The sequence below is a fragment of the Entelurus aequoreus genome, linkage group LG03 (assembly GCF_033978785.1).
Source record: "Entelurus aequoreus isolate RoL-2023_Sb linkage group LG03, RoL_Eaeq_v1.1, whole genome shotgun sequence".
Lineage (NCBI taxonomy): Eukaryota > Metazoa > Chordata > Actinopteri > Syngnathiformes > Syngnathidae > Entelurus > Entelurus aequoreus.
Window position 1 is genome coordinate 15,360,963 of NC_084733.1, and position 16,098 is coordinate 15,377,060.

Genomic DNA, 16,098 nt, shown 5'->3' on the forward strand with positions numbered 1-16,098 from the left:
AGCCCAGTCTAGATTGTATTTTTTTTACTCATCCTTTCCCAGGGTTTTACCTTTTTCCCCATCTTTTACGGGGCGCCTTGTGGCGACCCATCAGCGTTCCTGTTCTGTAACCCTGTACACAGTTTTTTTGTCTAATCTTGAACGGGTTTGTGCTGAAAACAAAGTTTCGTTGTACTTGTGCAATGACAATAAAGACCTATCTATCTATCTATCTATCTATCTATCTATCTATCTATCTATCTATCTATCTATCTATCTATCTATCTATCTATCTATCTATCTATCTATCTATCTATCTATCTATCTATCTATCTATCTACCTACCTATCTATCTATCTATCTATCTATCTATCTATCTATCTATCTATCTATCTATCTATCTATCTATCTATCCAAGATTGTGTTGATATTGTTACTTTGCCATTCTGTTCTTTTATGATTATAATTGTGATACAATGTACAGTTAATATATGTATGTGATCAGTACCAGTATTGGCTGATCTCACTAATGGATTATCGGAATCGGTAGCAAAACACCCTGATCAGAACACCCCCTATTCCAAACTACATTACGCCACACGATCAGTTGACTATTACCGCCACCTCTAATTGTAAAAGATAAACTGGAGGAGATACTGCTATGAGCAGCTTATATTGTGTTTCTTACCTGAGTTTGTATTTGAGCAAGTACTGTGTCCTAATGCTGGTTTCTCCCTGTCCTCCAGGAGCCCAGCTGCACGTCAGGTCTTTAGTGTTCCGAGACCAGCAGGTCAAATTGACCGGCCTCTCTGGCGGCACTGCGGGAAAACATGAATGGACAAAAGGGAGAGGAGGAGAAAAGGAGAAAGTCCGTGAGATTAGGAGAGAGGATTCAAAGTGTTAGTACCCTCGGCTCGCACACCAGTGATGTTCCACAGAGAATTTTTCATTTTTTTACTATATTTGGTAGGCAGACTTCAGTGTGTGTAATCAGATCTCACATCCCTGCCAACATCTCCTAGAACACAAAGTTCTGAACACTGAGATTAGGATCCATGCCGCCTCTACTCAAATGTGTGTGCGATCTTGTCTGTCTATCTTTGTGCTGCACCGCCATCTCGCCATCCCTTCTTTACCGCCCTGACTTTTTCCCAACAGATGAGAGAGACTGTGGACTTTACCGAGGTTTTTTTTTTACCTCCACAAGGAGGTTGCACTCTTAAAAAAAAGTTTGATTTCACCATATATTACTGGTAGCTGAGTCGCCAAAATAGTACAGTAATATTAACATAATTTTTCCATGCACAGTAATGCACTGTAAAAATTACGACCATACTGTAGGTTTTACACTTATTAGAATTATATTGTAAAAAATAACACTTATATTTACAGGAATGCAGCTGAGATAGGCTCCAGCGCCCCCCGCGACCCCGAAGGGAATAAGCGGTAGAAAATGGATAGATGGATGGCATTGTAAGAACAACCATATATTGTTGTAGGAGCCTAAATGATGTTTAAAGGCCTACTGAAATGAATTTTTTTTATTTAAACGGGGATAGCAGATCCATTCTATGTGTCATACTTGATCATTTCGCGATATTGCCATATTTTTGCTGAAAGGATTTAGTATAGAACAACGACGATAAAGTTCGCAACTTTTGGTCGCTGATAAAAAAAAGCCTTGCCTATACCGGAAGTAGCGTGACGTCACAGGAAGAAGGATTCCTCACAATTCCCCGTTGTTTACAATGGAGCGAGAGAGATTCGGACCGAGAAAGCGACGATTACCCCATTAATTTGAGCGAGGATGAAAGATTCGTGGATGAGGAACGTTAGAGTGAAGGACTAGAGAGGCAGTGCAGGGTGTATCTTTTTTCGCTCTGACCGTAACTTAGGTACAAGGTCTCATTGGATTCCACACACTCTCCTTTTTCTATTGTGGATCACGGATTTGTATTTTAAACCACCTCGGATACTATATCCTCTTGAAAATGAGAGTCGAGAACGCGAAATGGACATTCACAGTGACTTTTATCTCCACGACAATACATCGTTGACGCACTTTAGCTACGGAGCTAACGTGATAGCATCGGGCTCAAATGCAGATAGAAACCAAATTTTAAAAAACCCTGACTGGAAGGATAGACAGAAGATCAACAATACTAATAAACCATGAACATGTATATACACGGTTAATAATTTCCAGCTTGGCGAAGCTTAACAATTGAAGCTAACTACGGAGCGGGAGCGGCGGCGGCGGCGGCGGGCGTTGTAGCTTTCGACGACACCCCGGCCGCCATCAGAGTCGGCAAGAAACATATATTTCCCCAAAGTTACGTACGTGACATGCACATAGCGACACGCACGTACGGGCAAGCGATCAAATGTTTGGAAGCCAAAGCTGTACTCACGGTAGTGCGTCTGCTATCCAACTCAAACACAACACAACCTCCTGATTGTGTTGCTGTAGTCCTCCGCTAATACACCGATCGCACCTACAACTTTCTTCTTTGCAGTCTCCATTGTCCATTAAACAAATTGCAAAAGATTCACCAACACAGATGTCCAAAATACTGTGGAATTTTGCGATGAAAACAGAGCAGTTTGTATGGTGACACATTGGGTCCGAATACTTCCGTTGCTGTCGTGACGTCACGCGCATACGTCATCATACATAGACGCTTCCAACCGGAATTTTAGCGGGAAATTTAAAATTGCACTTTATAAGTTAACCCGGCCGTATTGGCATGTGTTGCAATGTTAAGATTTCATCATTGATATATAAACTATCAGACTGCGTGATCGGTAGTAGTGGGTTTCAGTAGGCCTTTAAGTTAATTGACATTTTATGGAACGTGCTTTATGTTTATTCAGCCAAAATGGGACTATTTACTTTATTTGCATAATACGAAAATGTATACCTGTATATTGCATGCTTAGAGTAATTATAAGGCTCACTTTATTTGCAATTAGATTTGTCTGAATAATTTGATGACGTATTATTTTATACTGCTTTAATACAGTGAAGAAACTATTTAGCTACCGTATTTTTCGGACTGTAAGTCACAGTTTTTTTCATAGTTTGGCCGGGGGTGCGACTTATACTCAGGAGCGACTTATGTGTGAAATTATTAACACATTACCGTAAAATATCAAATAATATTATTTAGCTCATTTACGTAAGAGACTAGACGTATAAGATTTTGTGGGATTTAGCGATTAGGAGTGACAGATTGTTTGGTAAACGTATAGCATGTTCTATATGTTATAGCTATTTGAATGACTCTTACCATAACATGTTACGTTAACATACCAGGCATGTTCTCAGTTGGTTATTTATGCGTCATATAACGTACACTTATTCAGCCTGTTGTTCACTATTCTTTATTTATTTTAAATTGCCTTTCAAATGTCTATTCTTGGTGTTGGGTTTTATCAAATACATTTCCCCAAAAAAATGCGACTTATACTCCAGTGCGACTTATATATGTATTTTTCCTTCTTTATTATGCATTTTCGGCCGGAGCGACTTATACTCCGAAAAATACGGTAAGTTATTTTAGTATTTGACCAGTTTAGTTTTTACTCGTGGTGTTTTTGCAGTGCATTTTTGTTTGCGGTCACAGGTCGCGATCACACGCGATTGGTTGTTTCAGTTGGGGGAAAAACATCAGCGATGACGTCACCGACTTATTATCGACAAATATGATCAATTTTTGTCAAATAATCTTTACACCTCTAGTCCACATACAATAGGTGAGGTTGTATTTTTGCCTTATACCTATGTGAATCCTGCATGTGACTGAAGCATCAAGGAGTGGGTCTATCCAGGACTAGCTGCAGTGTGCTCAAACTACCACCAGGTAGCATCTGTGAGCAGATAACACCTTATCATCTCTTTCTCTTTCGGTCTCATTAGGTCTGTAGCGCATTTTTCACTCTAACGCTAAGTGAGGAATGAGGCAAAAACTAACCCAGACCCAATGCAGACAGGTTGTCGACATAATGTCAACAGATTTGGAGCAAAAAAGTGTCTCAAAGTAGCATCAAATTCAAACGCGAGGACCATTTTGGTGCCGTTGTGCACAATGACGGCTTAAAGAGGCAACTGAGGAGGCACATTTTTGAGCGGCGGAGGAATTTAAGGCTTGGTTTCTCAAATTCAGGCTGCAATTGACAAGAGCGTTGTAAAAAAGTGTTTACGGGCCCGCTCGCATGTACGTATGACGGCCGCAGGGCCTTATAAGCAGAAATGTGTGTGAAGTGTCAGAGCGCGATGCCCTGTGAGTGATAGTGCGAGTAATGGACCACACAGGCGCTCAAAGCGTCACATGAGCGACACACACACTCTCACGGAGGCCCTCGCTTCGCAGGCAGGAGCACTAAAAAGTTAAATTACGGCCGCGAGTGTGCAGGGACACTTCAACAAAAATCTGCCCACTGCTTCCTCCCTTTTTTTTCCTTCTATTTATTCCCACTTCCTTTCCACTCCTCTCCTCAACTTTATTAGCCTCTAATTCCAGGAGTGGACCACACGTGTTTCAAACACTTACTTCCGACGTAGATGCAGGAGCCGGCCAGGATGTTACCCTTGTGGTCGTGGCACACCAGGTTGTCGCCGGAGCGCTGCCTGGAGGCGTTGAGGCCGCTCAGCGTCACGCTCAGGTTGGTGGAGCTCAGCACTTGGTATGTGGAGATGGGCAGCGGCTGGCCGTTCAGTGTCCAGTACAGAGAGCTGGCGTGGACGCCGAGGTCGGGGTGCACCCAGCAGCTGGCCGTCAGGTTGGAGCCCATACGGAGGACGGGGTCCTGGGGGTAGATGAGGGCCACCTCTATGGGGGATGAGAGATATTTTAGATCAGTGGTTCTCAAACTTTTTTCACCAAGCACCACCTCATATTACCTGACACCTTCTTTGTTAGCTACCTCTCTTTGTTTATAATGTCTATTTTCTGCTGGATCTACTCTCTATTTTATGCTGCAGCTGTTACATATACTGTAATATTGTACATGTGTACAGCTCTGGTAATGGGTACATTCGCACCCACCTGCACAAATGTACTTCAAAATGTAACAATCAGAATAAATATGCCTTTTTTTTTGTTTACTAGGGCATGCATATATAATATGCATTAGTTTGACCCTTTAAAATCTACGATAATAAAAAGGAGATGCTTGGAAATAGCATAAAAATGCCCCAAAAACTTGGAAAAACGCAATTCATAGCGTTACTTTTTGGTGTAACCATCATGAGCGTTCTGTTCAGGTATATTTCTTTTATATTTTGATAAATCATCATATTTATGTATCACTAAATTTAAATAGGTATTGATCAATCTTTAAGCTCTGTTTATTTGATTTCAGTTTGCTTTTGACATTTTATTTAGAATTGTAGTTTAAACTTTTACAACCTTGTGTTGCGCTCATGATGGCGTAACCAAACTAGATTATTTTGAATCTTTATTCCCTTTTTTACATTTAGTATATTTAAATATACTGTGTTTTATGCTTTTTTCTTTTTGAAAATTATGTTTCTAGCAATACTTTAATTTTGCCTTTGAAAGTAACACTCCAATGTCCATTAGTGGAGCTGTACGCACATGGTAATTGTTTTATATTGTATGTATGATATAAACATATAACATAATATAATCTATCAGTATATATCATATACTGTACATATATTATGTAAATATTACATATATGTTATATTTTATATTGCTACTACGGTACATTTTTAGTCTATTTTATACCTGCATTATCCTTTCCATCCTTACACTTTCCATCCTTTGTAACTGAGCTACTGTGTGGAACAATTTGCCTTGTGGATCATTAAAGTTTGTCTAAGTCTAAGTCTCAGGAAACGTTTGGCTCTCCAAGTACCACCATAATGACCAACGTTAAAATACAGTAGCGCAGTAGGCTTAAGTATTCATCAAAACAAGGCAGAGGTTTTAGTTAACACATTAACTTGGAATTTGTTTTTCAAAAGAAATTATATCAAAAGAAAAACGTGTATCTATCTACATATGTTGTTTTTTTTCTTTTTATTGAAAAAATACAAAAACTAAAAAATGGCAAATACTCACATTGGGTTTATTTGTCAGCATTTATAAAAAAAAAAACATGCATCTCCAAGTTTTCTTTGTGACTAAAAATGTTAATATTTTTTTTAATAAAAAGGACTAAAAACAACTAATTTCATGAAAAGCATATACCTGTATCTTTTTTTTTTTTTTTTTTTTTTAAAGAGATACACCTCCCACGCCCTCTTATTCAAATAGCTGAAAAATTAACACTTTTTTTTTTTTCTGGATTTTTTATTAAAACCTAAAAACTCAACATTTGGAGGAACGTTCCAGAGCCCTCCTGTGTTAGGTCAGTTTCCGCGAAGCAGGGACATTAATAATTGTATCCATCCATCCACCCAATTTTTATAAATATTATATGCATTTCTAGCATTCCACACACTTCTATGCTCTTAAAACACTTCATACACTCTAATACAGACCTGGGAAAATTAAGGCCCGGGGGCCACATGCGGCCCGTTAAGCTTTTCAATCTGGCCTGCCAGACATTCCCAAATAATATTTTTAGATCTTTAAGATGGAAACTGTAGCCGCCATTATGATGTGCAGTGACATTTTCAAATGACCGTAAGTCTTGAACTATATAAAGTATTTCAATGGTTGGAATCTGTGCATTTGCATGATATACTAGTTACTATGGTAATCTAATTAGTTACTGTGGTCATCTACGTCACAGCAGCTCAGATGAGGCACCAAGCAGTGTGGGTCGGGAGCATTTCCTTGAAACGCGGAAGGAGATGTTTACAACAAAGCTTAGTGATGTATCAGATCTATCAGATTGTAGGTGGGGTATTTTTACCCTTCGCGTTCATATTTCGCTATGTCTGTTGTGTTTCACTTGATTGTAAAATATGTCGATGGAGAGGGGGTGTGACGTTCATATGTTGTCAATATTCAGTGTTTTATCGTTCATAGTTAATATTGTAAACCCCACATTCTTTATTTTCATGTACATTCTGGGTGTCTCATTCAGTGAAAAAATGTAACATTCCACTCCGTCCTTTCAGGTGGTCTGTCATAATGTTTTTAGCATTCAATCAGACATTATAGTATATTCTTGGGGATCCAAATCAATTTAGTAATGTGTCATCAAAGAGTAAAAATGCTTTTCTTTCAATAGGCATAGTAACAAAAAGGGTAATATTTAAAAAAATGGATAGCTGTTGATAGTCCAACTCATACTGACTGGTACACACAAGCTATGGAGATGATATCAGTAGAACAAACTGTGTTTAGTTTAGATAATAATGAGTCATATATTGGAATATGGGATCCATTATTTAAATTTGTTTCAACTATTAAATGAACCAAAATATGACTTATTATATCTTTGTGGAAAATATTGGACACAGTGTGTTGTCAAGCTTGTGAGATGTGATGCAAGTGTAAGCCACTGTGACACTATTGTTCATTTCTAATTTTTTAATAATTTTTTATTAATGTTTTTAATGATAATATCAATGAGGGTTTTTTAATCACTGCTATTTTGAAATTGTTACTAATATTGATGCTGTTGTCGATAATGTTCATTTTTGTTTCACTACATTTGGGTTGTTCCGTGTCATGTTTGTGTGTCCTCAATTGCTCTGTTTATTGTTGTTCTTTTTTTTTTCTTTTTTTCTCTTTTTTTATTGACATCCAGCATCAGACATTCCTATCCATTACATCATATTCACATACATCTTATATCTGTTGTCTGCCCTAAATGTCCAAATGTTTTTTGTTTATATCCCAACCATACCACCCACCCCCCCGCCCCCCAAAAAAAGAAAGTAACAGCCAAAAAAACAACAACAAAGTAATATCTACAAATACATCAATTAAATAAACAAAAAATAAATGATAATACATTAATAATAACAATAATCAGAAATAAAAAAATAAAAAAAATATATAAAATAAATAAAAATTATATTTATTGTTGTTCTTAATGTTGCTGGGACGGGTTTTGTTTTGGAATTGGATTGCATTATTGTGGTATTGTTGTGTATTGTTTTGTTGATTGATTAATAAATTCATTTAAAAAATTAAAAAAAAGACATTATAGTGAGGTTTTGTATTAGTGTTCCTAAAAATAGATATACCGGACCCTAGACACATTTTTTTTCTCTAAATTTGGCCCCCGAGTCAATATAATTGCCCAGGCCTGCTCTAATACTTAAAGGGAACCTGCACCCCCCCTCCCCCCCCACCCACCCCCCGACTCATACACAAGCCTTCTGTGAGACAAGCACGCGTTTTCTTTTTTTAATGCATTTTAACCCCTAAATAAATGCTAGCATAGGTCAGCTAACAATAGAGGTAATGGGTTTGGCTCTATTTGCCAATTAAGCGCTCTAATAAACGTCCAGAAACCTTGAAAGTTTTATAAACATGCTGTATGTATACACTACCGTTCAAAAGTTTGGGGTCACCCAAACAATTTTGTGGAATAGCCTTCATTTCTAAGAACAAGAATAGACTGTCGAGTTTCAGATGAAAGTTCTCTTTTTCTGCCCATTTTGAGCGTTTAATTGACCCCACAAATGTGATGCTCCAGAAACTCAATCTGCTCAAAGGAAGGTCAGTTTTGTAGCTTCTGTAACGAGCTAAACTGTTTTCAGATGTGTGAACATGATTGCACAAGGGTTTTCTAATCATCAATTAGCCTTCTGAGCCAATGAGCAAACACATTGTACCATTAGAACACTGGAGTGATAGTTGCTGGAAATGGGCCTCTATACACCTATGTAGATATTGCACAAAAAACCAGACATTTGCAGCTAGAATAGTCATTTACCACATTAGCAATGTATAGAATGTATTTCTTTAAAGTTAAGACTAGTTTAAAGTTATCTTCATTGAAAAGTACAGTGCTTTTCCTTCAAAAATAAGAACATTTCAATGTGACCCCAAACTTTTGAACGGTAGTGTATATGTAATGTAATAACATGCACATTCATAATAACACGTAAAATGTACCTATTTTGCAAATTTTTTAGCATACAGCGGCGTATTAATTTCACAGATGCATCACAATGTTCGCTTTGCCTTAAACAACTAATCATGATGATCCATAACATGATTTTTTTAGCCTAAACATATGGAGGATGAGCTGCAACTTTTAGAAGCTAAGTGGTAAGCAGATGCTGCAAGCAGCACTATTGCTAAATGCTAAACAACATATACCAACTACGAACATAATAAAACAATCACTTAGTGTACAATGTCTGCTCTCAGTGGGATGCCGACTGATGGGATGTTCATATCTTCCCGTTTAGATAAAAAGTTAAATGTCATCCTCACGCAGGTTTAAAAAAGAAATGAGACAAGAATATTTTCGTGTCTTTCTTGCAATCTCTGGGTAAAGTTGACCAATTCTCGGTTTATGGCCACAATCTTCTACTAAAGGCATGAACTAAAATCTGTTCGAGAATGAACTTTTACCAATTTAGAGGCGATGCAGCCGCTAAGTATGACAATATAGCAACATAAACTATTTAGCTCACGGCGCTGCTAAAAGTAATTCCTTAGCTTTTGGTCTTATTGATTGATTGATTGAAACTTTTATTAGTAGATTGCACAGTTCAGTACATATTCCACAATTGACCACTAAATGGTAACACCCAAATACGTTTTTCAACTTGTTTAAGTCGGATTCCACGTAAATCAATTCATGGTAATAACTATAATATTATACTCTTATTATAATATATTATAATAACTATATTGCTAATTCTTGGTTAGTATTCAGATCAAAACATGTAAATGGAATATTGTTGGCAGTTTTTGGACGTTTTTTAGAGGGCTTTATGGGCGGAATAGACGCAATGCCTCCAATTAGCTCCATTGTTAAACACCTGGCAAAGGAACACTGTATTTCCAAATTATTTAGTTTTTCTTATTACTGAAAAAAATTACAAAAACTAAACGTTTTTTTACAATAGTCTCATAAGTACATTGCGGGTTTTTGTCAGTCAGTATCCACTAAAACATGCATCTCAAAAAAACTAATTTCATGAAGTTTATTCATGAATAGAAAAGACATATTTTTAGAGCTGGCCGATAATATCGAACTGCCGATATTATCGGCCGATAAATGCTTTAAAATGTAATATCGGAAATTATCGCTATCGGTTTCAAAAAGTAAATTTTATGACTTTTTAAAACGCCGCTGTACGGAGTGGTACACGGACGTAGGGAGAAGTACAGAGCGCAAATAAACATTAAAGGCACTGCCTTTGCGTGCCGGTCCAATCACATAATATCTACGGCTTTTCACACACATAAGTGGATGCAAGGCATACTTGGTCAACAGCCATACAGGTCACACTGAGAGTTGTCATATAAACAACTTTAACACTGTTACAAATATGCGCAACACTGTGAACCCACACCAAACAAGAATGACAAACACATTTCGGGAGAACATCCGCACCGTAACACAACATAAACACAACAGAACAAATACCCAGAACCCCTTGCCGCACTAACTCTTCCGGGACGCTACAATATACACCCCCGCTATCCCCGCAACCCCCCGCCTCCCCAACTTCCTCATGCTCTCTCAGAGAGAGCAGGTCCCAAATTCCAAGCTGCTGTTTTGAGGCATGTTAAAAAAAAAGAATGCACTTTGTGACTTCAATAATAAATATGGCAGTGCCATGTTGGCATTTTTTTTTTCCATAACTTGAGTTGATTTATTTTGGAAAACTTTGTTACATTGTTTAATGCATTCAGCGCGGCATCACAACAAAATTAGGCATAATAATGTGTTAATTCCACGACTGTATATATCGGTATCGTTTGATATCGGAATCGGTAATTAAGAGTTGGACAATATCGGAATATCGGCCAAAAAGCCATTATCTCTACATATTTTATACTTTTTTTTTTTTGTATTTTTATTTCCGAATTTAAATAAAATCCAAAACACTCACAATCTGCATAGTCATGCTTTGTAGCCTACTGTAAAGCATGTGAATATCTTAACTTTTTTTTGTAGAGCTTCTGTTTATTTTGGAGATGGCTACGAGATTATATGACGTTTTCAAAAAGGCCAACGGGACACATAAAAGTTGAAAATTTGCCGAACACTAGAAATTAATCAGGTGAGAGTTTAAGACCGCCGGCGATAAAAAGTCCCAGCTCAAACTGTTAACCGCGGCGCATTTAAAGGTTACACTCATTCATCACAACAACAGTAATGAGCAATTAGCGCCTCGTAATAAACAGGAAGTGTTGCCTCCTACTCCTCCAGCGCGGCCTATAAAGCAAGAATGACTAGCAGGAGAATGCTGCTCTCTACCATTTAAAAACTAATCCACCTACTTATGCGCGGAAACGCACATAACTTTGATTTATTTACATTATACTGTGCGCGCCGCCAAACATTCTCTCAGACCTGAGCTAATGATGTCACTGTTTTGATGCGGTTCGTAAAAAAAAAAAAAAAAAACTCTCTGCCTTTTCCCCCCATGTGTTAAAGGAATTACGGCCTGCAGACTTGTTGAAAGCCAGCCTCCCGGGAGCTGCTGCAGGGATACGAGGCATATATACTTCAGCGGCAGCTCGTCAATAACCAGGCCCGGCAAGTAGACACATAAGTGGCATTGGGGCTTCCGCTGGGTCCACGTCGGGTCCAGCAATTATGTAGGACAACTTAGAGGCAATTGTTGTATTTTTAGGAATACCCTTAATGGTACTTAGTACTTTACCACCCTTGACATTAGGTCTGGGAAAAAGGAAAAACTTGTTCCAATGTAGATGCAAATGCCCCCGAAAGAGTTTCTAGTCGCAATTCAACTCAAATCTAGGCAAAAAATATGCTTCTGTCGGCATTTTAACCGTTGTTGTGCATAACTCACAAATAAATAGATATGAAAATTTCATACCACGGTTTTGCTGAAAGTGCTCAAAAAGTACTTATGCACTAGGGGTGTGGGAAAAAATCGATTCGAATTCAAATCGCCATTCTCACGTTGTACGATTCAGTATCGATTCTCATTTTTCAAAAATCGATTTTTTATTTTATTTCTTTTATTTATTTATTTATTTTTCTTAATTAATCAAACCAACAAAACATTACACAGCAATACCATAACAATGCAAACCAGTTCCAAAACCAAACCCGACCAAGCAACACTCAGAACAGCAATAAACAGAGCAATTGAGAGGAGACACAAACATGACACAGAACAATCCAAAAGTAGTGAAACAAAAATGAATATTATCAACAACAGTATCAATATTAGTAACAATTTCAACATTGCAGTGATTAAAAATCCCTCATTGACATTATCATTAGACATTTATAAAAAAATGTTAAAAATAATTAACAATAGTGGCTTACACTTGCATCGCATCTCACAAGGTTGACAACACATTGTGTCCAATATTTTCACAAAGGTAAAATAAGTCATATTTTTGGTTCATTTAATAGTTAAAACTAATTTACATTATTGCAATCAGTTGATAAAACATTGTCCTTTACAATTATAAAAGTTTTTTACAAAAATCTACTACTCTGCTTGCATGTCAGCAGACTGGGGTAGATCCTGCTGAAATCCTATGTATTGAATGAATAGAGAATCGTTTTGAATCGGAAAAATATCGTTTTTGAATCGAGAATCGCGTTGAATCGAAAAAATCGATATTGAATGGAATCGTGGGACACCCAAAGATTCGCAGCCCTATTAAGCACACTTTTAACCAAGTTTTAATAAAAAAATGTAATACAATAAATAAATAGTGAATCAATATACTTTCTTGGCAGAAGAAGTATGTTATATAATGATATTGTTCTGGCTACTTAAGAACCATATTAGGTTTTTTTGAGTGTTCAAATGTGTTTATCTTCTTCCGTTTTAAGTTTGTAAAAGTTTTAAGTGGTTTTTTTTTTAATTATTAAAAAAAAACGGGTGTTGGGTGTGTCGCGTCCAGTTTATGTGACGTTACACAAATTAACTTCCTGTTGTCATATTCTTCGAGTATCGATCAATTTCTCTGTCTAAGCATGTATGCTTAATGTGTACAATTGAATAGTAGCTCAGACAGTAATGTGTTTCCACATGTTTAGATTGAGGAATGTTGTTTTCTAATGGGGAAAGATGTTAATGTCTCTTGTTTTCATGTTAGCATTTACGATAGCTAGCACTAGCTTGCTTCTCCAGGAAATAAGCAGTGTCTCCGTGAGTTTATCAACGTGCTATCAACCACGGTTCTTTGATCATTTTATATGCAACGATAATACTAATTATGGGAAGTTTTACCACGGTTTATCGTTACATCACTAATCACAAAATTTCAGTTAATGGAGCAACAAAAAATAGCTAAGTTTTTCTTAAGAAAAATACTCGAAAGTTAAACACCCCTAGGATTATACAATGTGAAATTTGTGCATCTAAAGTCGCACCAAATGTTGGAAGTCGTACTCGGCATTTTAACCGCATAACATCACACGTTGAGAGATATACTGCAAGTAGTACAGCGAACATCCAAGGGCTAACTTGCTTAGCATATTCAGTAGGGGTGCTGAAAATAAATCGACTCACATCGGAATTGGAAATCGATTCCTAATTTTCAAGATTCGATAAAAGTTTTTTAAGTCATCTCTACACTTACTCGCCGGGTGTATACGTCGTATGTCAGCAGCCAAGAGGAGCCTCTTTAACCTGTTTTGAAAAGGTTTTTATAATTTTTATACTAATAACATAGTGCCTGAATCTGTTTGAATCGAAAAACGATCCTGATTTGAATCGTCACCCCATGAATCAGAATCGAATTGTGAGTTGCAGGATTCACATCCTCAGTATTCAGAGCTTATTCTGACAAGCCCTCATGCCCCAAGGTGGGCGTACGGACTTCAGTTCATCTGTCAAAGACACAAATTTACAGGTACAGTATGTCCCCCCCATCCTGGGTACATAAGCCTTGCCTTTGAAGTGTACCACCCCCAGTTACTATTGGACCCCTCCAGGTTGAATGATGTCCCCAGTTGGAGTAATTACTAGACACAATAACATAGTGCCTGAATCTGTTTCAATTGAAAAACGATCCTGATTTGAATAGTCACCCCATGAATCAGAATCGAATTGTGAGTTGCAAGATTCACATCCTCAGTATTCAAAGCTTATTCTGACAAGCCCTCATGCCCCAAGGTGGGCGTACGGACTTCAGTTCATCTGTCAAAGACACAAATTTACAGGTATGTCCCCCCCATGCTGGGTACATAAGCCTTGCCTTTGAAGTGTACCACCCCCGGTGACTATTGGACCCCTCCAGGTTGGATGACGTCCCCAGTTGGAGTAATTACTAGACACAATAACATAGTGCCTGAATCTGTTTGAATCGAAAAACGATCCTGATTTGAATAGTCACCCCATGAATCAGAATCGAATTGTGAGTTGCAAGATTCACATCCTCAGTATTCAGAGCTTATTCTGACAAGCCCTCATGCCCCAAGGTGGGCGTACGGACTTCAGTTCATCTGTCAAAGACACAAATTTACAGGTATGTCCCCCCCCCCATGCTGGGTACATAAGCCTTGCCTTTGAAGTGTACCACCCTCCAGGTTGGATGATGTCTCCAGTTGGAGTAATTACTAGACTGCAAGGCAGCTTTTGAGCCAAAATGGTACAAGTATGTCCCATTGCTGATTAAACAGGTTCAAGAGTACAACCTTTTGGGGGTACAACCCCAGTGACATTCATTTGTGGTAGTTTCTGCTGCAAAAAATGTTTGGTCAAACTATTATAGTTTTTAAGTTATTAGTGTTTCAATATGCATAACCTGCACCTTCCCCCTAATGGAAATGTGTGCAAAACTGGAACATAAGTGCCCTATAATAATAATAAAGGAGTTGAAGGATCTCTCGGTGAGGTGGCTCACTGCAGTCAGCCAGATTTTAGAACTGTCTACATTACTTTATTTACAATAAATAAACTGATCATCTCTACTAGTCAAAACCTCACTAAACCGGTCCCAATCGTTTGTGCTGCAAATATTTTTTGGCCCAACTATGATAGTTTTAAAGTTAACGTTTCATGTTATAGTGATAAACGTGTTATTAATCATAACTAGACCCCAATTATGTCAAAATCTCCCCAATCTTGTCCCAATCGTTGGTGCTGGTTTGTGCTGCAAACATAAACTATTATAGTATTGAAGTTATTCAAGTATTCAGATTCATCTGTGTGAAGTTTGTGCTGAAAATTTTTTTGTTTGTGCCGTTGCGGTTTTTAGGTTATTAAAGTTTTATAGTTTTTATGCTATTATTTTTTATGACCAGCTGTACAAGCATGTCAAAAACTCCCCAAACCTGTTCCAATTGTTGCTACGTTTGTGTTGCAAACATTTTTGGTCTTTAGTTTTTAAGTTATTAACAAACTATGATTCATAACCAGCCCCCCCAACACACCCCCACCACTTTCTCAAAATCTCCCCCAAACTTGTCGCAATCGTCAGTGCTACGTTTATGCTACAACATTTTTTACTTAATCTTATATTTTTATTTATTAGTGTTTTATTATGGTATTTAAGTGTTATTATTCATAACCAGCCCTCCTACTAGATTTTTAGATGCATCGCAATTTGGACATGGGCGATGATAAAATCGATTAGTAAACGTCAATAATCGATGTATTTATTGCAAATAAAGTAATGCAGACAGTTCTAAAATCTGTCTGACTGCAGCCAGACCAACTCCTTCATTATAGGGCACCTATGTTCTAGTTTTGCACACATTTTCATTAATTCAATAAATGTGATGGGAATTTCTTGGTACAAATGCACTGTTTTTAAAAGTTGCAAGTGATAAACGCTTCTTTAGTGAAACGAAAAGAAATGCACGAATATACATAAATTAAAGATGCACCAATAATAGATTTGTAATCGAATCGTAATCAAATCGTGAGGTGGCAAAAGATTCCCACCTCTACTTCCAACCATGTCCAAATCTCCAAACAATGTCCAAAAATGTTTGGTGCAACCACTGGCGTTGTTAGGCCTATTTTAGGGGGGCTCATGCCCCCCTAAAATGCTCTTAAGTCCC

General features: G+C 37.6%; 1 protein-coding gene across 3 annotated transcripts in view; it reads right to left on the reverse strand.

Annotated features, from left to right (window-relative positions):
* Positions 1-16,098, reverse strand: part of crlf1a (cytokine receptor-like factor 1a) — a 58,122-nt gene that overhangs the window by 32,079 nt on the left and 9,945 nt on the right. For all 3 annotated transcript variants that reach the window (XM_062041341.1, XM_062041343.1, XM_062041342.1), the window contains exons 2-3: positions 4,533-4,811; positions 668-797 (exon numbers count right to left, since the gene is read on the reverse strand). In XM_062041341.1, the coding sequence (XP_061897325.1) occupies positions 668-797; positions 4,533-4,811 (409 nt within the window). The remainder of the gene's footprint in view (positions 1-667; positions 798-4,532; positions 4,812-16,098) is intronic.